At 38.6% G+C, this 27,691-nt stretch overlaps 1 protein-coding gene across 1 annotated transcript in view; it reads left to right on the top strand.

Annotated features, from left to right (window-relative positions):
* DDAH1 (dimethylarginine dimethylaminohydrolase 1) overlaps window positions 1–27,691 on the top strand; it is a 151,991-nt gene that overhangs the window by 85,944 nt on the left and 38,356 nt on the right. The window contains exon 2 of the mRNA XM_082668236.1: window positions 22,720–22,819. Within this exon, the coding sequence (XP_082524362.1) occupies window positions 22,720–22,819 (100 nt within the window). The remainder of the gene's footprint in view (window positions 1–22,719; window positions 22,820–27,691) is intronic.

Here is a 27,691-nt window from a genome sequence, read left to right on the forward strand (position 1 = left end):
TACCCAGAGTCACATTAATATTTGGATGTTTAGGATAATAGAAGGCATGCATTGACAAGCTGTGTCCTGTATGCATCCATCTGCCTTGGGAGCCAGAATGGGCAGTGGTTACTGTAGTTGTTGGTAGCTTATGGAGTTTTAAACGTTCAGGTATTTCTCATCTTCCACCAGTGACACAACCACCATTATCCACCAACCAACCATAGCTTTTTCATTTTTTTTATTAAAAATCACACTTTAAAAAAATTGTTGTAATCTAGTTTTTTGCCTAGTCTTTTAACTGCTAAATTTATCTACATTCTCCTTATTCTTAGAGATATCTCTTAGTTTTTCCCTGGGTATTTATAAAGATACTCTTCAGTTCGTTGCACAAATACTACATAACGTTAATCACTAAAGAGGCAGTATGTTAAATTGTGCTCTGAAGACCTGAAAGAGTTAATCTACTTTTCAAGGTTCTGAGGTACTATCGGGGAGAAACTGAAGCAACAAGAAGGTCTGGCTAACTATATAGTGTCAATAAGAAATACTGAGGGAGTATATTTGCATCATACTAAAATGCATTTAGTTTAGTTTTGACAGCATAAACATTACTGTGTTTACAGGGATTTATTTCAAGATTTGAGTGTCAACTTCTGTGATATTAAATTTAGTTCAGATACATCTGAACACTTTACAAGCTATTACCACTGTTAAAGTGGTTTTTTGCTAACAAATCATATGCTTTGTTAGACTATAAGCTTCGTAAATATAATAAGCACATTCCTGTTGTGAAATAGAATGCATCTGATCCATAATAAATCTGGTTGAGAGACAATGGAACCTAGCCAGCTCAGCCCTGGTTCAAGGAAAAAACAATAAATAGGGGCAATGACATTTATGAGAATCTAATTTCATCATGCTCTGCCTCATAAGAAGAGAATCTAGATAGCATTAAGGTTATTGTACTTTGAGAATTACTCAAAACCAGATACGAAGTCCCTTCTGTATTACAGAAGGGACTAGTAGCTATTCCTCAAATGAATGTTTTATTTAAAAGTTATTTAATACTTAGTGATGAATTGGAAGCAGAAATAAACTTTGTGGGGAAAAAAGGGAGAAAAACCGTAATAGCAAGAAGGTTACCATATTTTTCTAAAGCAATTTGGAAAAGGCAAAACTCCTTAGCTAGACAATTATTTTTCCTTGGTAAAACATTGACTGGAATGTTTCTATTAGGAAAATATTATCAAACTGTTCCAGTCTTGGTCTAGCTGAGGATGCCCAGATTTGATAACCAAAAAGAGAAATTACTCAATACTTTTATTACCATCATGTTAGAATGTGGACAACTGTCCAAAACGAGGACAATTTCTTGAAGCTAGCCATTTCGTACAGCTATTGTTGGAAATAGCCTTTACTCATAGCCATAAGCATACAAGTATTCAGCTGATGGCTTTTTACTAACATGTTTTAAATAGGCTCCAAAAGAAGCAAATGTTTGAACATATGACAGGGGGTGAATATTTACAAAATTATTTGCCATGCTACAGCCTGTAGGAATCAGAAGGCAACTTCTCAGAATGAATTACTATCTCCTTACTAGCCCCGACTGGAGCCTGTCACAGCCATCTTTAATGAAGGCTTCAATCACACACACAAAAAAGCCCAGGGCTCGGAAGGAAAAAACAAAAAACTAGCATTCCAAAAACCATCCTGAATATTGTGTTCACAAACACTGGGCAATATGGTACAGTCAAAAGAGCACCAACTTGCACCAGTTGTGAGGAAAGCTTGTTACAAGTGGTAAAAAGTTAGTAATTACATTATTTTTTAAAGAAATGCAGCCTTACTGATTTTTAGCACATACAGCAGTCATTTAGGCTCTACTAATGAAGGGTTTCTCAATCAAGACCTTTAGTGAACCTACTTGAATAAGGGAATAAAAATTTGTGTGTTTTTTTGGGTTTATTTTGCTATATGCGGGCCTCTCACTGTTGCGGCCTCTCCTGTTGCGGAGCACAGGCTCCAGACACGCAGGCTCAGCGGCCATGGCTCACGGGCCCAGCCGCTCCGCGGCATGTGGGCTCCTTCCGGACCGGGGCACGAACCCGCATCCCCTGCATCGGCAGGTGGACTCTCAACCACTGCGCCACCAGGGAAACCCTAAAAATGTGTTTTAATTGGCACAGCAGCATTCATTCAGTCCATGGTGCTATAGTGCAAATGTAGTTTGGACTGAGTCATCTAAAACGTGTTAGAAACTTGTTATTCCTATAGCTTTGTGTTCAAGTGATCATAATTTCAAAACTGAAGGTTTCTGAAAGAATGAAATCTTATATTACCGCTATGTTGTATAGCTTCCACAAAACTGAATTTAACGAGAGAACGGACAGGCAACTGACAACAAGTAGCACTTGGAGACTTCACATACCTACCACATCTGGAAAGCTCATTACAATCCATTTATGTGTTTCCAGACCTTTTATCCTGGTGGTATCTGTGCAATCATAATGAATGTGCATAAAGCAGGGCTTTGCTGCCAAAGGGAGATTTTTCTAACTATTGCTGCAAATAGCTACCATACCTTGCAGCAGCAATGGATCAAAAATATCTCTTGGAATCTCTTTCTTGGAATACTGTTGTTAGGACGAATTGTCACATCACTTCCAGAAGGACAGAGTTTGAGATAGTTCTAATGTCCCTTGGTTGTAGCTACTGTTTTTATGTCATTGACTCCAAATCTTATTTCCAGTTCTGACTACTCCCCAGAAGTCTAGATTAATATATTCAAATGTGTTGACCTCTCCATTTGAATATCTAGAAGGCATTTCAAACTCAACATGGCCAAAACAGAACTCTTGGATTTTCTCCCAAACTTGCCCCTTTCTTCCTGCAGTTTCCTCCATATAAAAATTGCTACCACCATTCACCCAACTGATCAAGACTAAAATCTGAGTCATTCTTGATTCTTTTCTTTCCTTCACCCCCACATCTAATCCACCAACAAGTCCTGTCAGCTCTCCAAAACACATCCCAAATTCAGCCGCTATTCTTCTTCTCCACTGTCATCACACTTGTTCAAGCGACCATTATCTTTCACTTGGACTACTGAACCTGCCTCTTAGCTATCCCTGCTTCATTGCTTGCCTTTCCATCCATTTTCCACAAAGCAGCTAGCCAGAATTATCTTTGTAAATGAGACTATGTCACTCCCCTCCCTCAAATTTCCAGTGGCTTCTGATAACACTTAAAATTCCAACCCTTTATGCTGGTTTACTAAGTTCTGTGTGATCTTTCCCCATCCTATATCCCCAGCTTTATCTAATACCTTGCTGCATTCGTTTTCTAGAGATGCCATAACAAGGTACCATAGTCCAGGTGGTTTAAATAACAGAAATTTATTTTTTCACAAAGCTGGAGGCTAGAATTCTGAGATCGCAATGGTAGCAGGGTTGACTTCTCCTGAGGCCTCTCCTTGGCTTGCAAATGGCCACTTTCTCACTGTCTTCATAGCGTCTTCCCTCTGTACCTGTCTGTGCCATGATTTCCTCTTCACATAAGGATGCCAGTCATATTGGATTAGGGCTCACCCTAGTGACTTCATTTTAACTTAATTACCTCTTTAAAGGCCCTATCTTCAAATGCAGTCATATTCTGCGTTTAGGACTTCAACACGTAAATTTGGGGGTAGGGAGGAGACAGTTCAGCTCATAATACTTTCCCTTTTCATTTTAGTCCCACACAGGCTATCTTTCTGCTCCTTGAACAAGTTAAGCTTGCTCCCACCTAAGGGCCTTTGCACTGGCTTTTGTTGGAACATTCTTCTCCCTGTTGGTCCTTTAGGTTGTTTAGGTCTCAGTATACATGTCACATTTTCAGAAAGGTGTTCCTAGCCTCCCAATCTACAATAACCACCACTCATTTTATATCACATCCCCTGAATTAAATCTCTGCATGGTACCTACCTCTACTTAATATTTTTTCTGTTTATTATTTATTGTCTATCCCTCCATACCCCCACCAGAATATACACAGGGATCTTCTCTCTTCAGTAATATATTTCCAGGGCCTACAATAGTGCCAGATATGCTGAAAATGTTGAATAGGTACTTGTTTAATGAATAGGTAAATGAATGAAATTATTGAAGAAGGTAAAGAAAGAGTGGCAGTTAATGATTATTGTGACATATAGACCAAGGGTAGTCCCCTCACTCGGAGGTCTTTAGAAATAAAAATGAATCTGCTTACCCTTGAAAGAGTAAGAGTTGTCCAGAAGAGGTCGCCACATCTGTGACTGTGCCTTGGCTAAACAAAGTGGATATTTTTTACTTACGCGTAACTTTGTTGTAACATTTCTAGAAGTTATGTCTACTGTAACTTGCAAGGTTATTCAGCTGCTCATTCAGCGAACATATAGAAGAGTCTGTTGGGGCCAGATCTTTTGTTAGTAGAATGCCTTAGAGGACACGGGACCAGACAGAAGGCATATCTAATGCAGCCAGAGCCTGCAGTAGGGGTGGTGGGAGCAGGGGTCTGCTGGAAGGCTTCTGAGGCAGCTTACTGCGTACAATGTATTAATTGTGTACTGGACATACAAAATATTTCTCATACTTTCAGTCTGTTTACCTTTATAAATGGCAGCTGGCAACTTCTCTGAATTCATAGAAAATTATGGGCACTTCAAGCTCTATGTCTTGTGCTTATTTTGGACAGCATGCACAGCAAATTTTTATACTTCTCAACTTTCGGGAAAATTAGTTTAAAATTCAAGAAACTTGTCAGTTCCATAGTTTTTAACATACGAAATCTTGCAGGCCTTTTGGCAGCTGACACTTATTTTCATTTGGTATTTGGTGATAAATCATATTTTTATTTGTTCTCTGCCGACAGAGTGTCAATGGCTCTTAGACATTTAATACGCGTACTGTGTCATTATCATCAACAAGGAAATGGACCTCTTGAATGAGTGTGTTATACCCAGAGAGCAACAAGACCAGCAAGAGCTCCTGCTTGTTTTCATTTAAAAAGCTACATGTTGGGAGTCCGCCTGCCGATGCGGGGGACACGGGTTCGTGCCCCAGCCCGGGAGGCTCCCACATGCCGCGGAGCGGCTGGGCCCGTGAGCCATGGCCACTGAGCCTGCGCATCCAGAGCCTGTGCTCCGCAACGGAGAGGCCACAACAGTGAGAGGCCTGCGTACCGCAAAAAAAAAAAAAAAAAAAGCTACATGTTGCTTCCAGCCTTCTTCCTGGAAACTGTCTTGCTGTGACATCTTAATGGAGGGGCCTTTGAACATCTAGAACTTTGCTGTTATGTCCTCATGTTCTCTCCAGATAATGAAAGGGTCTTGCCCAGTTTTCTTCAAAGCTGTTTTTATTTCTCCTGTGTACTCTGACCCTACTGGTTTTCCTTCTGCATTTCTGTCTAACCTTTCTATTCACATTCCTCCAGACCTAAGGCCTGGATCAGAGATGAGAGTGTTGGAACATTAACTTCCAACTCTGCCATATGGAGCTATAACAATTGTGCTTTATCTACAGAATTGAGGCAGTGTAATACTTCCTGGGGTGCTTTTCGCTTTACAAATTATTATTTATAATCTGCTGTTTTCTACAAGCAGGATGGTCTTCATGTGACAAGTGACATTTGATCAACATTCTTATCAGCCAAGATAGCAGGTATTATCAGTTAAAATAACATCTTACATATTGTGTAATTTGTTGAATGACAAGTCATGGTGTAGTCCTAGAGGAAGAAAAGTCCTCCATTAATAGTTGTTTCTACATCAGAATTTAATGAGTTTTAGTAACGTGGTCTTGTTATGCACTCTTTGGCTACTGTTTGTCAATTTTGTTATATAAGCAAATGAGTTGCTTGTAGCTGTAGCTAACAGAAAACTCAAATCTAATTGATTAAGGAAGTGAAAAATCTCATCTATCAGAACTCCAGGGCTCAAGGTTGGTCAATTTGTCAGCTCACAATGTCATCAAGGACCCAGACCCTTTCTGTCTCTCTGTCCTGTCTTGCTTGGTGGTGGTGTGTTCTCAGACCAGTCTAGTTCCAGGTACCATATCCAGACAGGACAATGTCCAAAGGAAGAAGTGGGATTATGTTTCTTTCCAGAAACCTCTCAACAGACTTCTCCTCAGTGGCCAAAATTAGGTCATTTGTACCAGTCCTTGCCAAGAGAGATGGAACTGCCACGACTGACTTAGACTAGGAGATACCTGAAGGGATATGGCATTATTAAATGAGATAATCCATGAAAAAACACCTACCACAATGCTTGGCACTTAGAAAGAGCTTAGTAAATTTTACTAAATGATGACAAATTAAGTCTGTGGCATTTAAATTGTAAAAGAGAACCAGAGTTATGAGTAGTTAAGAGGTAGATTCCTCAGACCTTGGTGATACTGATCCTATGTTGAGGAGATGGCACCTGGAAAGCCCATCTGCAGTGCTGGGTTGTAGGACAGAGCCTCAAATTTTTAGGAAGAGCACAGAGAAGGACCCTACTCATAGGAAGAGATGGGGATAAGTTACTACAATAGGACTCTAGGGAAAAGAATCCAAGCAGCACCCAGGTGTATGGTTTAAAATGGGACAAAGCATAAAGAATGACTTAATGCTAAGTCCCAGAGCATTGGCCTGTAGCTTGTTAGATCCTCCTTTTTTCAGGTCATGATTGATCCTGGTTATTGGGTAGGGATGAACCCAAAGTTGATAAAATCTCCTATACTTTATATGGACATGAGAAAGCATGCAGAGGTTAGCAGCAAAGCAGGCCTGACATCTGTCTTTACATAGGAATGGCATTATCGAAGTTCTGCATAGTATAATTTTTCTCACTGCTGGCAGGTAAAAAGCAGTACCTTGGGTTACTCAAAAATAAAATAAAATAAAATGTAAGTATCATAAGTTAGCATTGACACACACACACACCTTGTTTTCTAGATGCAGTTTTTCCCACTGCAGCAGAATCCTTCTGCTCATCTCTGAGGTTCCCATTCTTCTTGGATTTTTTTAAAATTAATTTATTTATTTACTTATTTTTGGCTGCGTTGGGTCTTCATTGCTGCATGCAGGGCTTTCTCTAGTTGCAGAGCAGGAGCTCCTCTTCGTTGTGGTACACAGGCTTCTCATTGCAGGGCTTCTCTTTGTTACAGAGCATGGGCTCTAGGCACGGGGGCTTCAGTAGTTGTAGCACACAGGCTTAGTTGCTCCAAGGCATGTGGGATCTTCCCGGACCAGGGCTCGAACCCATGTCCCCTGCATTGGGAGGCAGATTCTTAACCACTGCGCCACCAGGGAAGTCCCCTTCTTGGATTTTTTAATCCACTTTTGGACTAGTCTTCTCTTTCCCCGGCATCCATATACCCAGCCTCTTGCTGCTGCTTTTTTTTTTTTTTTTTTTTTTTGCCTCTCAGCTTGCAGGATCTTAGTTCCCCCACCAAGGATAGAACCCACATCCCCTGCAGTGGAAGCGTGGAGTCCTAACCGCTGGACTATCAGGGAATTCCCCAGCCTCTTGCTTCTTATTGAATTGGGTAAATACCAGAATACTTTACTCATGAATAACCATCTGGGGTGTTTTCAGTAAACTCTCTGGGGGCTAAATAGAATTACAGTTAGAGTCACATTTATGAATGCCAAAAATTGTTTTGCGACTACAACTCTTAGAAATCTAGAGCTGGAAATGACCTCATTCTTAAGCTCTGTCCCCTCATTTTACAAATATGGAAACCAAGATGCTAGATATCCTGGTTAATTTTTAGAACTTGTCACTGGAAATAAATGAGTAAGTTTAGAAATCCAAGAAATCAATGGGAAAAAATGCAATGGCTATTTAATAATCTGTGGGAAAAGAGATCAGTTTGTACAATAACTGTTTGTAACAGTTATTATTACAAAAGTTCAATAGAGGGACATGAACTAGGTGGTTACAAAACTTTCATACATGTTGACCATCCTATAAATATCATGAGTTCCCAGAATAATCACAGAATTAATGACATTTACTTAAATGATAACTTTTGAAGATTTTAATGTATTAAGTAATTTCCAGGGCTTCCCTGGTGGCACAGTGGTTGGGAGTCCGCCTGCCGATGCGGGGGACGCGGGTTCGTGCCCTGGTCCGGGAAGATCCCACATTGCCGCAGAGCGGCTGGGCCCGTGAGCCATGGCCTCTGAGCCTGCGCATCCGGAGCCTGTGCTCCACGACGGGAGAAGCCACAACAGTGAGAGGCCCGCGTACAGCAAAAAAAATAAAAAATAAAATAATTTCCAGTTCTATTGACCATTTTCCTAATACAGTAAGCCTTCCTTAATTTTTCATAGACTAAGTTGAGCTGTTTATAATCTGAGGATCATCCAGAAACCCTTTTTGTTTCTAAGAAAGAATTCCAAATGACCCACGAGCAGGAACAGATAACTACTATTATCATTTTGATTCCTGAGCTTAAATGTTACTTCCTCAGAGTGACCTTCCTTGACCCACTGAATCATATACCCCTCTTATTTCTCAAAGCACACTATTGTTTTCCTTCATAGCCCTTATCATAACATATAACTGTATACTGACTTGTGTGACTCTTTAATGTCTGTTACCCTGAGGGCACTATATAGTAGGGGTCATGTCTGTCATGTGACAGATGGCCACTGACCACTGTCTATCATGGTGTCTAGCTCACAACATACACTCAATATCTACTGAATGAATGAAACAAAATAAGATTGGAATGGCCCAAGGAGCAGTTTTGCTTTGTATTACTATTTACACATATAGGGGTTTTTTTTACATATATACTTTTATCATTTTAATTTTTATGAGCATGTATTAGATTTGTAACAGAATTGCAGCTTGTTTTTTTTCATTTTAAAATTTAGTTGTACAACATTTCAGTAAATAATGGATTAAGGAAGTTGGTGGGTCTGTAACCCTAAACTTATATAAAACATTGTTTTCTTGGAAATTTCTTAGGAACATTTTAAGAAATAGTGCCCCATATTCTGAACAAACAACTTGGAAATGAACATTTAGTTCAATATTTGCTTCTGATCAAAGGCCTTTTTAAATACATTTTTTAAAAATCTGTTTAAATTTGGGGGTTTCTCTATTAGTTTTCTACTGCTACCATAAACATAGCATTAAAAGAACACCCATTTATTATCTCACAGTGTTTGTAGGTTGGAGGTCTGGGCATAGTGTACCTGGTTGTCAGCTGGACTGTTTTCGCATCTGGAGCTTAGGTCCTCTTCCAAGCTCATTCAGGTTGTTGGCTGAATCCAGTTCCTTGGGGTTGTAGGACTAAGTTCCCTGGGTTTTTGCTGGCTGTCAACTGGGAGTTGCTCTCAGTTCCTAGAGACCACCCTGTAGACCCCCTCCATAGGCAGTTCCCAACATGGCTGTTTGCTTTCTTCCAGAACGGTAAGAGAACATCTTTCTGACTTCCTCCATCTCTGACCTTTAAACCCTCTTTTAAGGGCTTATCTGACTAGATCAGGCACACCCAAGATACTCTCTCTTTTGAGTAACTCAAGTCAACTGATTAGGGACCTTAATTACATCTGCAAAATATCTTTACCTGTGCCATGAAATGTAACCTAATCACAGGAGTGATATCTCATCATATTTACAAGTCCTTTTGACACTCAAAGGGAGAGATTTGTACATAGCACGTACATCAGGAGGTAGCCATCTTGGGTACCATCTTAGAATTCTGCCTACCATACTTCCCAATGTGGCAGAAACCGTTCTCAGAATCTCTCCAGAGTGATTGAATTGGTTTGGAATGTGTATGGTGTCTTGGTTTGAAGTGTGTCTACACGTCCATATGCTTTTGTAATCTCACTATAATTAAAATACATTGTTGGGGCTTCCCTGGTGGCGCAGTGGTTGAGAGTCCACCTGCCGATGCAGGGGACACCAGTTCGTGCCCTGGTCTGGGAAGATCCCACATGCCGTGGAGCGGCTGGGCCCGTGAGCCATGGCCGCTGAGCCTGCGCGTCCAGAGCCTGTGCTCTGCAACGGGAGAGGCCACAACAGTGAGAAGCCCACGTACCACAAGAAAAACCCAAAAACCAAAAAAACATTGTTGACTATTTAAAGAGTTGTTTTTGCAAATAATTCCTGATCTAGAAATTGGAAGGATGAAGTAATGGCTCCTCAAATTCAGTAGCCTTAGTTTGTGTATGCTTAGGAAAACAAAATTTAGGATCTTTAGAAACCAAACCTAAGTTCACGTTGCTGAAAATTTGTAGCTCTGTCCCTGCCTTCCTCCAGAATATCTTAGTTCACATTTTTGTTTAAACAAATAGATTAAAGTGAACATACTATGTTTTTAAGAGTATTGTAGATTCTCACAGTCATTTCTAACATTAATTTTCATTTTAATGCACAGTAGATAGCTAAATTATCTTTTTGTTAGTGACAAATTGTGTAGGAAAGAACAACACAAACTTCGGAGTAAAGCTAAGTTCAAAACTCATCTCTGTTGCTATAAGACTGTGGACAAGTCACCACCCTGCCTCAGCTCCCTCATCTGGAAAACAGAAATAATGTTTGTACTTGTTTCATTAGATTATGAAGGTTAGGTAAGTTGAATATGAGTTCTTAGTAGAGTATCTGTCACATAGGAGGACTATATGGGTGTTTGCTATTATATTGCTAACTAAATCCCTCCTAAGAGCTTTTTCCTAAAATTATAATATAGAAGAGAATTTCAATATGTTTTTGTTTAGGAATTTTTAAGTTTGAGTCATTTAGTATGTTCAACCTCTCTTTGATCTTTTTTTTTTTTTTAGTAGCTTTGGTTAATTTTAGTAATTTCATTAGCACAAGTAGAAAAGTTAAGGAATAAACCAGTGAACAAATCTAAGGCATCCCAAAGTTGAAGGGTGGTTATTAAAATGCAGGCTATCCTTGGTGAACATTCTTGATGGGGCTTATACATCCTGTTCATATTACTTAGCATTTTTTATTATACCACACCTTAGCATCCCAGGGCCCTAATGTACAGAAATTTCATCCATCTCTGATATGAAGAGATCATGGAATCCAGAGTCACCTTAGCATAGGACCGTCTAATACCCAGTAGACTTAAATATGTAGAGTTGGAAAAGAGAAGACATGAGCTTCAATTCTGACGTGGGCTGTGCTCTATGATATGACCTCAGGAGAATCATGATCACAAAGTGCAGTGAAGATGAACATGAACATGGGAATGGGCTCAGGAGGCTTAACTCAAGTCAGTCAGCCTCCCTTAGCCTCAGTTTACTCATATGTAAAATAGGTGTACCAATGCATACCCTTCCAACCTTTTGGAGTTATTCTGAGCATCCCAACAAATATTCTGTTTTATTGTCACTATATATTCATAAGATATATCTGCCCTACTACATCGTTAACTTCTCAGGGACAAGGACTCTGGTTTTGTGGCGGTTTTTTTTAATCTTGGCAGCTTGTTTTTTTTAAAAAGTTGATATCCACTAAATGTTTATTGAACTTGAAATGTTTGGGGTTTTTTTTAAGTTTCTGTTTCCCATTTTAATTACTGAAATCTCTAACAATGACAAAACTGTCACATAGGACAGTAAACGTATACATTAATTCAATCAAACTTCTTGGAAAGAATACATTTAGCAATCTGGGATAATGCAGAATGACAGGAAATATAACATAATTCGACACTGGTTCTTTTAGTCATTTTACCCAGACATCATGTTAATATTAGACCAATGCCCAAAACATTTAGTGCATAAACCAGTTTCTTTTTAAAAATCTATCATTTTTTTCTTGTTTTTGTTTTCTAATCAGCATTTTATTTTGGAACAACTTAAATTTACAGGAAAGTCACAAAGATAGCCCAAAGAGTCCTATATACCTTTTACTCAGCTTGCCCTAAAGTTAACGTCTTATATAACCATTTGTCAGAACTAGGAAATTAATGTTGCTACAATACTCTTAACCAAGCTATAGACTTTTTTGATCTCACTAGTTTTTTTTGGGTTTTTTTTTATACAGCAAGTTCTATTAGTCATCCATTTTATACACATCAGTGTATACATATCAATCCCAATCTCCCAGTTCATCACACTACCACGCCACCACCTGCCGCTTCCCCCCCCTTGGTGACCATACGTTTGTTCTCTACATCTGTGTCTCAATTTCTGCCCTGCAAACTGGTTCATCTGTACCATTTTTCTAGTTTCCACATATATGCATTAATATACGATATTTGTTTTTCTCTTCCTGACTTACTTCACTCTGTATGACAGTCTCTAGGTCCATCCACATCTCTACAAATGACCCAATTGAGTTCCTTTTTATGGCTGAGTAATACGCCATTGTATATATGTACCACATCTTCTTTATCCATTCATCTGTCAATGGGCATTTAGGTTGCTTCCATGACCTGGCTATTGTAAATAGTGCTGCAATGAACATTGGGGTGCATGTGTCTTTTTGAATTATGGTTTTCTCTGGGTATATGCCCAATAGTGGAACTGCTGGTCATATGGTAATGCTATTTTTAGTTTTCTAAGGAAAATCCATACTGTTCATCATAGTGGCTGTATCAGTTTACATTCCCACCAACAGTGCAAGAGGGTTCCCTTTTCTTCACACCCTCTCTAGCATTTGTTGTTTGTAGATTTTCTGAGGATGCCCATTCTAACTGGTGTAAGGTGATACCTCATTGTAGTTTTGATTTGCATTTCTCTAATAATTAGTGATATTGAGCAGCTTTTCATGTGCTTCTTGGCCATCTGTATGTCTTCTTTGAAGAAATGTCTATTTAGGTCTTCTGCCCATTTTTAGATTGGGTTGTTTGTTTTTTTTTAATATTGAGCTACATAAGCTGTTTATATATTTTGGAGATTAATCCTTTGTCCGTTGATTCATTTGCAAATATTTTCTCCCATTCTGAGGATTGTCTTTTCGTCTTGTTTATGGTTTCCTTTGCTGTGCAAAAGCTTTTAAGTTTCATTAGGTCCCATTTGTTTAGTTTTCTTTTTATTTCCATTACTCTAGAAGGTGGATCAAAAAAGATCTTGCTGTGATTTAAGTCAAAGAGTGTTCTTCCTATGTTTTCCTCTAAGAGTTTTATAGTGTCTGGTCTTACATTTAGGTCTCGAATCCATTTTGAGTTTATTTTTGTGTATGGTGTTAGGGAGCGTTCTAATTTTATTCTTTTACATGTAGCTGTCCAGTTTACCCAGCACCGCTTATTGAAGAGACTGTCTTTTCTCCATTGTATATCCTTGCCTCCTTTGCCGTAGATTAGTTGACCATGGGTGTGTGGGTTTATCTCTGGGCTTTCTGTCTTGTTCCATTGATCTATATTTCTGTTTTTGTGCAAGTACCATATTGTCTTGATTACTGTAGCTTTGTAGTATAGTCTGCAGTTAGGGAGTCTGATTCCTCCAGCTCCATTTTTTTCCCTCAAGACTGCTTTGGCTATTTGGGATCTATAGTGTCTCCATACAAATTTTAACATTTTTTGTTCTAGTTCTGTAAAAAATGCCATTGGTAATTTGATAGGGATTGCATTGAATCTGTAGATTGCTTTGGGTAGTATAGTCACTTTCATAATATTGATTCTTCCAATCCAAGAACATGGTATGTCTCTCCACCTTCTTGTGTCATCTTTGATTTCTTTCATCAGTGTCTTATAGTTTTCTGAGTACAGGTCTTTGACATCCTTAGGTAGGTTTATTCCTAGGTATTTTATTCTTTTTGTTGCAACGGTGAATGGGATTGTTTCCTTAATTTCTCTTTCTGATCTTTTATTGTTAGTATCTAGGAATGCAAGAGATTTCTGTACATTAAGTTTGTATCCTGCAACTTTGCCAGATTCATTGATCAGCTCTAGTAGTTTTCTGGTGGCATCTTTAGGATTCTCTATGTATAGTATCCTGTCATCTGCAAACAGTGACACTTTTACTTCTTTTCCAATTTGTATTCCTTTTATTTCTTTTTCTTCTCTGATTGCCGTGACTGGGACTTCCAAAACTATGTTGAATGATAGTGGTGAGAGTGGGCATCCTTGTCTTGTTCCTGATCTTAGAGGAAATGCTTTCCGTTTTTCACCATTGAGAATGATGTTTGCTGTGAGTTTGTTGTATATGGCCTTTATTATGTTGAGGTAGGTTCCCTCTACACCCACTTTCTGGAGAGTTTTTATCATAAATGGGTTTTGAATTTTTTCAAAAGCTTTTCCTGCATCTACTGAGATGATCATATGGTTTTCCTTCTTCAATTTGTTAATATGGTGTATCACCTTGATGGATTTGCATAAATTGAAGAATCCTTGCATCCCTAGGATGAATCCCACCTGATCATGGTGTATGATCCTTTTCATGTGTTGTTGGATTCTGTTTGCTAGTATTTTGTTGAGGGGTTTTGCATCTGTATTCATCAGTGATATTGGTCTGTAATTTTCTCTTTTTGTAGAATCTTTGTCTGATTTTCGTATCAGGGTCATGGTGGCCTCATAGAATGAGTTTGGGAGTGTTCCTTTCTCTGCAGTTTTTTAGAAGAGTTTGAGAAAGATGGGTGTTAGTTCTTCTCTAAATGTTTGATAGAATTCACCTGTGAAGCCATCTGGTCCTGGACTTAAGCTTGTTGGAAGATTTTTAATCACAGTTTCAACTTCATTACTTGTGTTTGGTCTGTTCATATTTTCTATTTCTTCCTGGTTCAGTCTTGGAAGGTTATACTTCTCTAAGAATTTGTCCATTTCTTTCAGGTTGTCCATTTTATTGGCATAGAGTTGCTTGTAGTAGTCTCTTCGGGTACTTTGTATTTCTGCGTTGACTGTTGTAACTTCTTTTTCATTTCTAATTTTATTGATTTGAGTCCTCTCCCTCTTATGCTTGATGAGTCTGGCTAATGGTTTATCAATTTTATTTATCTTCTCAAAGAACCAGCTTTTACTTTTATTGATCTTTGCTATTGTTTTTTTTTGTTTCTATTTCATTTATTTCTCCTCTAATCTTTATGATTTCTTTCCTTCTGCTAACTTTGGGTTTTGTTTGTTCTTCTTTCTCTAGTTACTTTAGGTGTAAGGTTAGATTGTATTTTTGAGATTTTTCTTCTTTCTTGAGGTAGGCTTGTATAGCTATAAACTTCCCTCTTAGAACTGTTTTTGCTGCATCCCATAGGTTTTGGATCATCGTATTTTCATTGACATTTGTCTCTAGGTATTTTGTGATTTCCCCTTTGTCTTCTTCAGTGATCTCTTGGTTATTTAGTAACATACTGTTTCGCCTCCATGTGTTTGTTTGTTTTACAGTTTTTTCCCTGTAACTGATTTCTAATCTCATAGCGCTATGGTCAGAAAAGATGCTTGATATGATTTCAATTTTCTTAAATTTACTGAGGCTTGATTTGTGACCCAAGATGTGATCTATCCTGGAGAATGTTCCATGTGCACTTGAGAAGAAAGTGTAATCTGCTGTTTTTGGGTGGAATATCCTTTAAATATCAGTTAAATCTATCTGGTCTGTTGTGTCATTTAAAGCTTGTGTTTCCTTATTAATTTTCTGTTTGGATGATCTGTCCATTGGTGTAAGTGAGGTGTTACAGTCCCCCACTATTATTGTGTTACTGTCGATTTCCTCTTTTATAGCTGTTAGCAGTTGCCTTATGTATTGAGGTGCTCCTATGCTGGATGCATATATATTTATAATTGTTATATCTTCTTCTTGGATTGACCCCTTGATCATTATATAGTGTCCTTCTTTGTCTCTTCTAATAGTGTTTATTTTAAGGTCATTTTTGTCTGATATGAGAATTGTTACCCCAGCTTTCTTTTGATTTCCATTTGCATGGAATATCTTTTTCCATCCCCTCACTTTCAGTCTGTATGTGTCCCGAGGTCTGAAGTGGGTCTCTTGTAGACAGCATATATATGGGTCTTGTTTTTGTATCCATTCAGTGAGCCTGTGTCTTTTGGTTGGAGCATTTAAGCCATTAACGTTTAAGGTAATTATCGATATGTATGTTCCTATTACCATTTTCTTAATCGTTTTCAGTTTGTTTTTGTAGGTCCTTTCCTTCTCTTGTGTTTCCCACTTAGAGAAGTTCCTTTAGCATTTGTTGTAGAGCTGGTTTGGTGGTGCTGAATTCTCTTAGCTTTTGCTTGTCTGTAAAGCTTTTGATTTCTCCATTGAATCTGAATGAGATCCTTGCTGGGTAGAGTAATCTTGGTTGTAGGTTTTTCTCTTTCCTCACTTTAAGTATATCATGCCTCTCCCTTCTGGCTTGTAGAGTTTCTGCTGAGAAATCAGCTGTTAACCTTATGGGAGTTCCCTTGTATGTTATTTGTCATTTTTCCCTTGCTGCTTTCAATAATTTTTCTTTGTCTTTAATTTTTGCCAATTTGATCACTGTGTGTCTCGGTGTGTTTCTCCTTGGGTTCATCCTGTATGGGACTCTCTGTGCTTTCTGGAGTTGGGTGGCTATTTCCTTTCCCATGTTAGGGAAGTTTTCGACTATAATCTCTTCAGATATTTTCTCGGGTCCTTTCTCTCTCTCTTCTCCTTCTGGGACCCCTATAATGTGAATGCTGTTCCGTTTAATGTTGTCCCAGAGGTCTCCTAAGCTGTCTTCATTTCTTTTCATTCTTTTTAGTCTGTTCCGCAGCAGTGAATTCCACCATTCTGTCTTCCAGGTCACTTATCCATTCTTCTGCCTCAGTTACTCTGCTATTGATTCCTTCTAGTATAGTTTTCATTTCAGTTATTGTATTGTTCATCTCTGTTTGTTTGTTCTTTAATTCTTCTAGGTCTTTGTTAAACATTTCTTGCATCTTCTCAATCTTTGCCTCCATTCTTTTTCCAAGGTCCTGGATCATCTTCATTATCATTATTCTGAATTCTTTTTCTGGAAGGTTGCCTATCTCCACTTCATTTAGTTGTTTTTCTGGGGTTTTATCTTGTTCCTTCATCTGGTACATAGCCCTCTGCCTTTTCATCTTGTCTATCTTTCTGTGAATGTGGTTTTTGTTCCACAGGCTGCAGGATTGTAGTTCTTGCCTCTGCTGTCTGCCCTCTGGTGGATGAGGCTGTCTAAGAGGCTTGTGCAAGCTTCCTGATGGCAGGGACTGGTGGTGTGTAGAGCTGGCTGTTGCTCTGGTGGGCAGAGCTCAGTAGAACTTTAATCTGCTTGTCTGCTGATGGGTGGGGCTGTGTTTCCTCCCTGTTGGTGGTTTGGCCTGCGGCGACCCAACACTGGAGCCTACCCAGGCTCTTTGGTGGGGCTAATGGCAGATGCTGGGAGGGCTCATGCCAAGGAGTACTTCCCAGGCCTTCTTCTGCCAGTGTCCTTGTCCTCACGGTGAGACCGAGCCACCCCCCACCTCTCCAGGAGACCCTCCAACACTAGCAGGTTCAGTCTCCTATAGGGTCACTGCTCCTTGCCCTGGGTCCTGATGCTCACACTTTGTGTGTGCCCTCCAGGAGTGGAGTCTCTCTTTCCCCCAGTTGAAGTCCTGCAATCAAATCTCGCTAGCCTTCAAACCCTGATTCTCTCGGAATTCCTTCTCCCATTGCTGGACCCCCAGGTTCGGAAGCCTGACGTGGGACTCAGAACCTTCACTCCAGTGGGTGGACTTCTGTGGTATAAGTGTTCTCCTGTTTGTGAGTCACCCACCCAGCAGTTACGGGATTTGATTTTATTGTGATTGCACCTCCTAGCATCTCATTGTGGCTTCTCCTTTTTCTTTGGATGTGGGGTATCTTTTTTGGTGAGTTCCAGTGTCTTTCTGTTGATGATTGTTCAGCAGTTAGTTGTGATTCTGGTGTTCTCGCAAGAGGGAGTGAGGCAAGTCCTTCTACTCCACCATTTTGAACCAATCTCCTTGAACTTGAAATGTTGACCAAATGAGAAAATACATGTGAAAGCATGATGTGGACATTAAGTACTGTTACAAAATCAGCCAAATGTACTAGTCCAAGTGGCCATAGTGACCAAAGATGTACTGATTAACAAAGAAAATTAAGGTGGCATAAACAAATGAAAGTTTGTGTCTGACCAGGATCAACACAGTGTAATTTCACTGCAAGTTCCAAACCAGGTGTGTCATGACGTGCTGGAGACATCACATCCGCTTCTGGAGTGGCTTCCCCAGCATTATCCACATGTCATACTTAACATTAAACAGCCAAACACAGTCAGTGACAAGTTGAGAAAATGAAACCATCTCACTACCAGCAAAGCTATGTTGCTGCTATTCAGCTCTTCAGAGGTAGATCAGAGTATGGATAGGATGACAGGATAATTTTAAAGCTCTTATAATATGATTAGTTAGAAGGGACTCAGAACATCTAAATGGATGGGCATTGGAAACGTACTAGTAATAGTGTTGACAGCACAGCTCCCAGCGCAGGGCACAACTGTGGGTGACTGAGATTTGTCGGCTGTGGACAGGCCAATGCCAAGGGCTTCATTTGTAGTCAGAACATCTGGCAGCCCACTGAGCAGAAGCAGCTAAAGGAAAGTGGCTTGGCAAATGGAGGTGCAGGTTCTTAATGGAGCGCAGCACAGAACTGTTCATCAGGCCCCGTGAGCACAGTCACAGCATCCAAAGGGAAGGTGTGAAACATTCAAAGTGGATGGTTGTTGAAAATATGCAGCAAAGTCAACTTTGGATAGGGCTAACTGGAAAATATTGGCATCTTAATGAAGAGTATTAAACTAATTATGGTGTATTGCAAACTATTATGGAATATATTCAATAACTTGCTAATAAAACTGTGAAAGTTTTTTTGTGTTTGTTTGGGCGGAATTTTGCAAGAAGAAAAGGAGAGTTGGTATCAAAAGATGTTTTATTTAATGATGAAAATGCTATTTTTAATTTTAATTTTTTTGAAAGGTAGCCAGAATCCAAAGCACTGAGTTAATTTAGGGCAAAATAATAATGATACCAGCAACTACTGGTTTTGAACACAGTGTGTCAGGTGTTGAACTAGGTGCTTTATGTGTATTAGTTTATTTGTTACTCACATAATCCCCATTAGAGAGAAAACATTATCCCACTTGCAGATTAGGAAACTTGGGCTCAGAGAAGTTAACTCATCCCAAGTCATATTGTTAATACGTGATAGAGACTGTATTCAAATCCCCAGTTCTCTCCATTCACCATGAGAACCCAAAAGGAGTGAAATGAGAAGGTAGGATGATGATATAAACATGATAGACAAATGAGAGAAAAGAAACGAGAACTGTAAAAGAAAGTAAGAAGAGAGTAGAACAGAAAAGGAGACCAGGCATTGAGAAGGAGAGGGAATTCTTTAGACAAGCCCAAGTGTAATGTCTTCAGTTAGTGTAATCATTCTGTATCATCTTGTCTGACGCTCTTTTGAGTCCTGTGGGACATCTTACCAGACAGGCCCACTTCCCACCTTGTGTATTACCTTCAGAGGGCTATTTCAAAGCAGAGATTATACAAGAAATCTACCATATAGCCTGACAACTTCCAGTGGAAAGAAATCAGATTTGAATGATTTAAATTTAAATGTGTCCTCAGTGTATGTGCTCTGACTTTACACTGGCTTTGCAGAAAAGACTAATTTTAATTCACTAGAAAGCAGATGGGATCTGTCATGGGGTGGTAAAAAAACAAGAAACTCATCCAAATGTAAGAGAAAACAACAGCTTTTCTCTTGTGGGTCAATTTCATAGTACAAGTATTTGTCACTGGGTCCACACAAGCTGGTTTTCATCAAAATGACAAAAGTCACATCTAATGTTTATTGAACAGCTATCATGTGCTAAGTGTTTTACATGTATTTAGTGCAGGAGGAGCCTAGGAAGTTGGTACTATTATGACTAACCACCCATTTTAAAGATGAGAAAACTGAGGCTCAGAAAGTTAACCAACCTAAGGTCACTTGGCTAATAAGTAGCAGAGTTGTGATTTGAACCCCAGGCCCTGGATCATAACACTACACTATACAGACATTCCCAGGAGTGATTGTGAATGTGTAACCCCAAGAACTCTACATTTTTTAACACTTGTACTCCGGAAAACAAAGAAAGGGAGCAAGGGAAGAAGAAAAGAAAAAGACAATTACCTCAAAAATAGTACCCACTCTAGACATATGGGTTGGAAGCAGCAGGGGTGGCCTGAACCCCCTATGGCCAGGGAAGGAATCTGTAGCAAAGGGTGGGAGGGGAAAAGATGGGGCAAGAAGAAATGGAAGTATAAAGTTTAAAAACAAAAAAGAAAGAAAAGGAAAAAAAGAATGCATTTAGAGTGAAAAGGGAAGGAAGAAGTTCTTGTAAATTTTTTAGAATAGAGTATGAAAATAATATAGTTAAGTTTAAATTAAGGTTGTTTCTCTAATTTGCCCTTTTGTTTCTAATTTCATGGGCTAAAATGACCCATTCAACTCAGCCTTTGGAATTAATAATATTTGTTCTGACAGTTCCTCCCTACCCTGAGTAATGCTAATTTCCACTCTGCAAGATTACTGTCTCAGTGAAAGGTGGGTGTGTTTTTGGCCTTTTGGGTTTTTTTCCTCTTGAAGCTTAATTAAGTCAACATTAACCATAGCCATGTAACCACAGAACGGGCAGTTTCTTGAAGGCTCATGGTTTGGACATTTTCCAGCAAAAATTCCCACTTCTGTAATTATATTTAGTGTTCTATTTACCTGAATAGCTGGCTTGTTATGGGACCATGTGTCAGGGCAACACTGGGCCTTGTTTGCAGCCGAGTTTGTCTGCTTCATGGAACCCCTGTGCCAAAGAGTGTGCAGTTCTCAATGGAGCTGAGCCTCTGGGTTCAGCCTCTCTTGTTTCTTCTTCAGAAATTTTATCCGGGTTAGCATTGCACATCTGATGCCATATGGTCCTGCAATTCTCAAGACTGTCTACTTAATGTTTAAAACATTTTTTAAACTTGTCCATACCCTTAACTCTGAAAGTAATAGTATTACCCATGTTTGTGGTATGGACCTATCCTGATGACTTTGTTTATATAGATGTGACTGAATTTTTTTTTTTAAGTACAGCCCTTACACAAAAGCCAGTTTTTTCATGTCAGTGCAGCTATTTTAACTTTTAAGAAACTGCAAGAATTTTATCCCTAAAACATTAATTTGAAAGACATAGGACCTATAAAGAAGTGCAATGTTCCTGAAACTGGTGTCTGTTAATCTCCCTACTTCTGTTCTCTTTGAACTCTTAATTAAGAGTTGAATAAAGTTCCTGAGCTATTGCATATAAACTTCTCATGTTATTGCTGAATTCCTAGTAACCTCTGAAATGTTAACTTATAACGGAAGCAGTAGCATTCATAATAGAAACAAAAGGTAACAGTAGCTCAGTTCTCATGATTTCTCTAAACTCAATGAAGTTTCCATGGACACAGAGGCAGATGCTGGAAGGAAGCAGTTGTGTGTTTTCCTGGGTTCACTGTAGCCCAATGAGTCATGGTAGATATTGTTTTCCTTCTTTTTTATGCTCTAGCAACGATTTCACTTCCTGTTATATAGGAAAACCTATTCTACTGTTTAAAAGAGGTCACTAGATGTATTTATTACTTTAAGACCATTTCATCTATGGAAATAATTTTTTATTGTTCTGAGTCACTCTGGTTTGTGGAATTTTTACACGAGTTCCAGGACAAGGATGAGATGATATATTTATTTTATTTTGCATTCTCTTTAATTTTTTTGACTTCATAAATGTCAGGCTTGCTGTCAAAGTATTTCCATGTTTTTATTACTTTAGAAGTTACTCTGCTATATTTATGTCTCCTAAACTCTTCCTTAACGACTTCACTATGTGTACTGGGGCATGCTGTATTTTGGCAGAACTTTTACTTTTCCCAGTGTCACGTGATCTCCTGTTTTTCCCTTAGTCCCTGTTCATGTCTTCTCAATGTAGACCTTTACCATGTTAAAAGTTATACAGACCTTCAGAAATATTTAAATTGTTTTGTTGAACTGCTGGAAGGATTTCAAAGGGCATTTGTTATGCCTTACATTTTTTTCTTGCATTAATATAAACCTTACTACAAGTGTTCCCTAGTTCAGCCCAGGATATCTCTGTGCTTTAGACTGTACCCTGGGATCATAGAAAGATCCCGAAATTCATTTTCAGGTATTCTTGGGTTTGATTACCATTATTGTATTTGTTAATCACCTCTAGAGACCTAGGTTAAATTTAAATAACAGTTCAGATTTACAGAGAAGCCTTAGATGTTCTGACATTTTAGAAAATATTTGAATAGAAAACAGTGACTCTCCAATGGGCTGAGATTTCAAGTTATTGGTTATTGTCATTGATATTCCTTCCACATATTACTCTGTGTGTGCAATTCTGACTGAATGACTGACTTAAGATTTAAAATTAAATCTTCTGTTTTTCTGGGATGGGTAGGAAGGTTGGATGATCTGCCTCCCACCTCTCTTGACTCTTGTGCCCTAATTAGTCACACCTTCAACCGTGTCCTCTAAATAGTCAGACTCCGACAGAACGAAAGGAGTATAATATTGACTTGATGTTAGACTAGGAGACAAAATGGACAATTCCTAATAGATAATTTCTTCTCTTGCAAATGATCATGGCTGGTCTAAACTATACTACACACATTCACAAATTCATTAGGGTGTGCATTGTATATGTGTGCACATGGGGACATAATTCAGTGTTCTGAAGTTTTAGATGATTAGTTTTCTTGTTAGAAAATGGTAGAATATTAATCTGAATCATTTTATTTTCAACAGGTTGACCTGATGAAAGAAGCATTAGAAAAACTTCAGCTCAACATAGTAGAGATGAAAGATGAAAATGCAACCTTAGATGGTGGAGATGTCTTATTCACAGGTAGAGTTGTACTTACTCTTTCCTATCTAAAAATATTTCTAATACCTGGCCTATATCCCCTTGTTTAATTATAGTTTTTTTTTTTTAATTACCAAAGTAAGGGTAATTTGGAAAATACAGAAAAGCACAAAAGAGAGAAAATTAAAAATGACCTTTCATTCAAAGATAATCATTTCAATATTTGGGTTATTGAATACTTTTTTATTGAATATTAAAGTACCTTTAGTACTTTTGTCTGCACGTATTTGCATATTTTTACACGTTATCAGTATATACATATCATTTTATAGGTTGTGTCTACTGTGTTCTACAATATTAGTTTATGGGTTGCATAGCTTTGCATTGTGTGACAGTATATCTGGGCTGTATTGGAAAGACTCTTAATTCAAGATGTGTCATTTACAAATAATTTTCTTCCCAGATGGCAAGATAGATTTAAATACTTTTCAGTGCAGATTGGCTTGGCTTAATGCCAAATGAATAATAGCAGAACTCAACAAAATAGAAACAGCTGATATTATTATTGATCTAACTGAAATCAGTTTTTATACTGTATATAATATAGCTACTAAAGAAATGGTAATTTTAGCGTTTAACCTTTCCAACTCTTTATGATCATATTATTATTGTTTTTGTAAAGTCACGTGCTAAAATCTGGGTCACCAGTTTCATTCTAGTTATATTGATAAACAAGACAATCAATAATTTTTAATTGATAATGAGAGTTTATTTTCCCCTACTTGTCAAAGAATAAACACCTGTTTCGCAGATGTAGCCCTAACAGCAGAGGCTGGTCCCCAGAGATTTGGGAATGTAGACCCATGTGGCCCACTGAAAGCATGGAGCTTCTTGGAAGTCCAATATTTTAGCTGATGTGAATTTTGTATCGAATCCCATGTATATAGACAAAATATAGCCATCTTCATTTTAATATAAAAATGTTTTATATAACTTAAATTTTGAAAAAATTAATGTTCCTGGGGGAGGAGGAGTCTTTATCCTGGGACATTCACATAGTTCCTTGCTTGGTGTCACATACTTGTGAGTGGGGACTGTGTCACCGAGCCCCAGGGGGCGCCATTTTTATCATAGGTTTGTGGAAAGCAAAACCCCTGGAGTTGTGCCCTGCACAGCCTGTGCCACCACTGTCACAGGCAATGGACCTCCCTCTGGGGTTTGATGTGCACACCCACTGAGCCATAAGAACACAGAACAAGGGGTCAGAGAGACCTACGCTGCATTCTCAGCTCCAGTTGTGTCCAAGCCGACTCAGGCATTCTTTGAGTCTGCCTAGTAAGTTCCGCTTAGAATATTCCTTTTTTTTTCTTTTTGCAGTACGCGGGCCTCTCACTGCTGTGGCCTCTCCCGTTGCGGAGTACAGGCTCCGGACGCGCAGGCTCAGCGGCCATGGCTCACGGGCCCAGCCACTCCACGGCATGTGGGATCTTCCCAGACCAGGGCTCGAACCCGTGTCCCCTGCATCGGCAGGCGGACTCTCAACCACTGCGCCACCAGGGAAGCCCCTAGAATATTCTTTGTGTCTCCCATTGATGGCACTTTTCATTCTTTTCAGTAGCACAGAACAACAGTCTGTTTCTCTTAGAAAACAGGCTTTTGTGAAAAGCTAGATGTGTTACTCACACTTCCTTACAATAAAATTCTTTTTTACCAGAACATAGCTGTATAATAAATAACTTGCTGTGAGCAGGTACTGATGCTATTTGAAGAATGATTTAAAACAAGCTGTAGGGGCTTCCCTGGTGGTGCATTGGTTGATAATCTGCCTGCCAATGCAGGGGACACGGGTTCGAGCCCTGGTCTGGGAAGATCCCACATGCCGTGGAGCAACTGGGCCCATGAGCCACAACTACTGAGCCTGTGCATCTGGAGCCTGTGCTCCACAACAGGAGAGGCCGCGACAGTGAGAGGCCCGCGCACCGCAATGAAGAGTGGCCCCTGCTTGCCGCAACCAGAGAAAGCCCTCGCACAGAAACGAAGACCCAACGCAGCTAAATAAATAAATAAAACGAATTTATTAAAAAAAAAAAACAAAAAAATGCAAGCTGTATTCACAGCCGTTTAGTTATCTCAACAGCTGAGCTGAACAAGATTCCCTAAAATCTTCTCATTGTTTCGGCAAAGTTTAGGAACCTCTTCCATTGGTCAAAGGTCTTTCCACAGCATCTCAAGCCTAATGTTTTTCCCATAACTTCTAATAAGGTACTAAGTATTGAGGTTTGCCTTGGACACTATCTGTAAGCTTTGTTTTGGTATTATTCAATACTGAATACCTTAAAAGTATGTTATTGAAAACTGAGATAGTGTTGTGATATTAAGATCTTTATCTGCTTGGCTTCTCATTCATACCTAATGTGTGGTCCTACCTTCTATTTCCTACTTCTCGATTTTTTCCCTTTTTAAAAATTGTAGTAAAATATATATAACATAAAATTTGCCATTTTAACCATCTTTCAGTGTACAATTGGAGTGGCATTAATTACATTCACAACATTGTACAAACATCACCACTCAATTTTTAGATTACGCAGTTGAGTAAGAACCAAAATCTGGAGCGCTTCCCATACACTCTGTGTCTTCTTCCTTCTGTAACTCAGAGCTTCATTAATAATTCATCAGGAAATGGACAGAAGGAAAGAGGTTTCCAACTCCAGTTCTGCTAGGAACTCTGTCAGTCAAGCAAGCAGCTACTGGTAGAAGTTGTTTCAGTCCTATTTCTCTTAAATAGACAGCATCAACTTACCTCTACTTCCATTTATTTATTTTTGTGAAATATGGAGCAAATAAAAAAGAGTTATAAAATGTTTATGTACAGTTTAAAGACCAATAATAAAAATGATCACCTGAGTACCTAACACCTGGCTTAAGAAATAGAACATTGCCAGGACCATGGAAGCCCCACTCCCAAACTTTCTCTCCTCCCAGCTTGAGGTAGCCTGAATTTTGTGTTAATCACTGTCTTGTCTTTCTTTGAGTTTTACCTCAATATATGCATTCCTAAAATTATATGTTGTTTAGTTTCGCTTTTCTTACGGCTTCTGTAATTAGGGTGATACTGTATGAACTCTTGTGTGATTTTTCTGCCGTTGATCTAACTTGATCCATGTAGCTGGAGTTCATTCATTTTCACTGCTGTGTAGAATTCCATGGTAAGAATACCGAATGATGTATTTATTCATTTTACTGTTGATGTATGTTTGAGTGCTTTTCAGTTTTTGTCTACTATCTTCAATGCTGCTATGTACAGTCTTGTGTGTGTCTCTTGGGGACGTGTATAAGAGTTTCTCTAAAGTAAACAGCTAGAAATGGAATTTCAGGTGGTGAACTCTTATTTTGATTCAATGATTATGTGATTTTTTTCTTTCATCTATTGATGTGGTTAATTACATTAATTGATTTTCTGATATCAATGGTCAAAGTTTACATCCCTGGGATGAAATCAAACTTGATGAAGATATATTCTCTTTTTATTAGTGCTGTATTTAGTGTGTATTTAATTGTTTAATTATCTAAACAATTAGATGATTGTTTAAGATTTTGTTTCTGTGGCCTATAATTTTTCTTTTTTGTTATCCTTGTCTGGCTTTGGTTGAAGCTATGTTAACCTCATATGAAATGTATTAGGGAATATTTCCTATGTTTCTGTTCTCTAAAATCAGTACAACTTTAATTGTGCATTCCTTGGACTTTGGTAGAACTTACCTATAAACAGGCCCCGTGGACCTGGTGCTTTCTTTGTGGGGAGATTTTAAACCAGTTCTGTTTCTGTAATGATTATATGACTATTGAGGTTTTTCTGAGCCAGTTTTGGTGAGTTTTGTTTTCTGAGACTTTATTTATTTTATCTAAGTTTTTAAAATGTTGGCTATAAAGTTATTCATATTTTCTTAATATCTGTTTTAAGTTTCACGACAACTACAGCTATGTCCCCTTTTCGTTCATAATGTTTATTTGTGCCTTCTATTTCTTGCCAGAGATCTGTCAATTGTATTAATCTTTTCAAAGAACCAACTTTGGGCTTTATTGAACCCTCTCTCTTATAAGTTTCCTTTTCTCTTCCTGTTTCTACCTGTATTTCCCTCCTTCAAATTCCTTTGTTTTTATTGTTCTTTTTTCCTTGAATTTCAAGGTGGAATTTTGTCTCTTTAATTTTGAACCTTTCTTCTTCTTAAAGTAAGCATTTAAGGCTGTAAAGCTTTTCAAGTACAGCTTTAGCTGAATCCTTTGTGTTTTGATATGAATATTTTTTTTATCATTAATTCAAAATATTTTCTGATTTCCATTATGATTTATTCTTTGGCTTATTAGTGGATAATGATGTTTTTTAAAAAAACATATTTGTCATTATTATAAGTTGCTGGGATACCAACTCATTATTGTGATAATTGATAAATATAAAGGAAAGACTCAAGCATTTAGCCTATCTTTTCTTTGTGAATTCTATTTCAAGTAGACCAAATACTTGATTGAGAAAAGTTTTTATTTTTAGAATTCTAGCCAGTAATTGTAGATCCCTAATAAAACAATGGACCTGTGCAATGATCATCAAAGGATGTAAAAACTTTTATATGAGGGACTTCCCTGGCGGTCCAGTGGTTAAGAGTCCACACTTCCAATGCAAAGGGCACAGGTTCAATCCCTGGTCGGGGAACTAAGATCCCGCATGCCACACTGTGGGGAAAAAAAAAAAAAAGATAAAGGAATGAAACAACAATTTTTAAAAAATGAGTGGGGGTGGCTTCCCTGGTGGCGCAGTGGTTGAGAGTCTGCCTGCCGATGCAGGGGATGCGGGTTCGTGCCCCGGTCCGGGAAGATCCCACATGCCGCGGAGCAGCGGGGCCCCTGAGTCATGGC

The sequence above is a fragment of the Grampus griseus genome (assembly GCF_964374135.1).
Source record: "Grampus griseus genome assembly, chromosome: 1".
Taxonomy (NCBI): domain Eukaryota; kingdom Metazoa; phylum Chordata; class Mammalia; order Artiodactyla; family Delphinidae; genus Grampus; species Grampus griseus.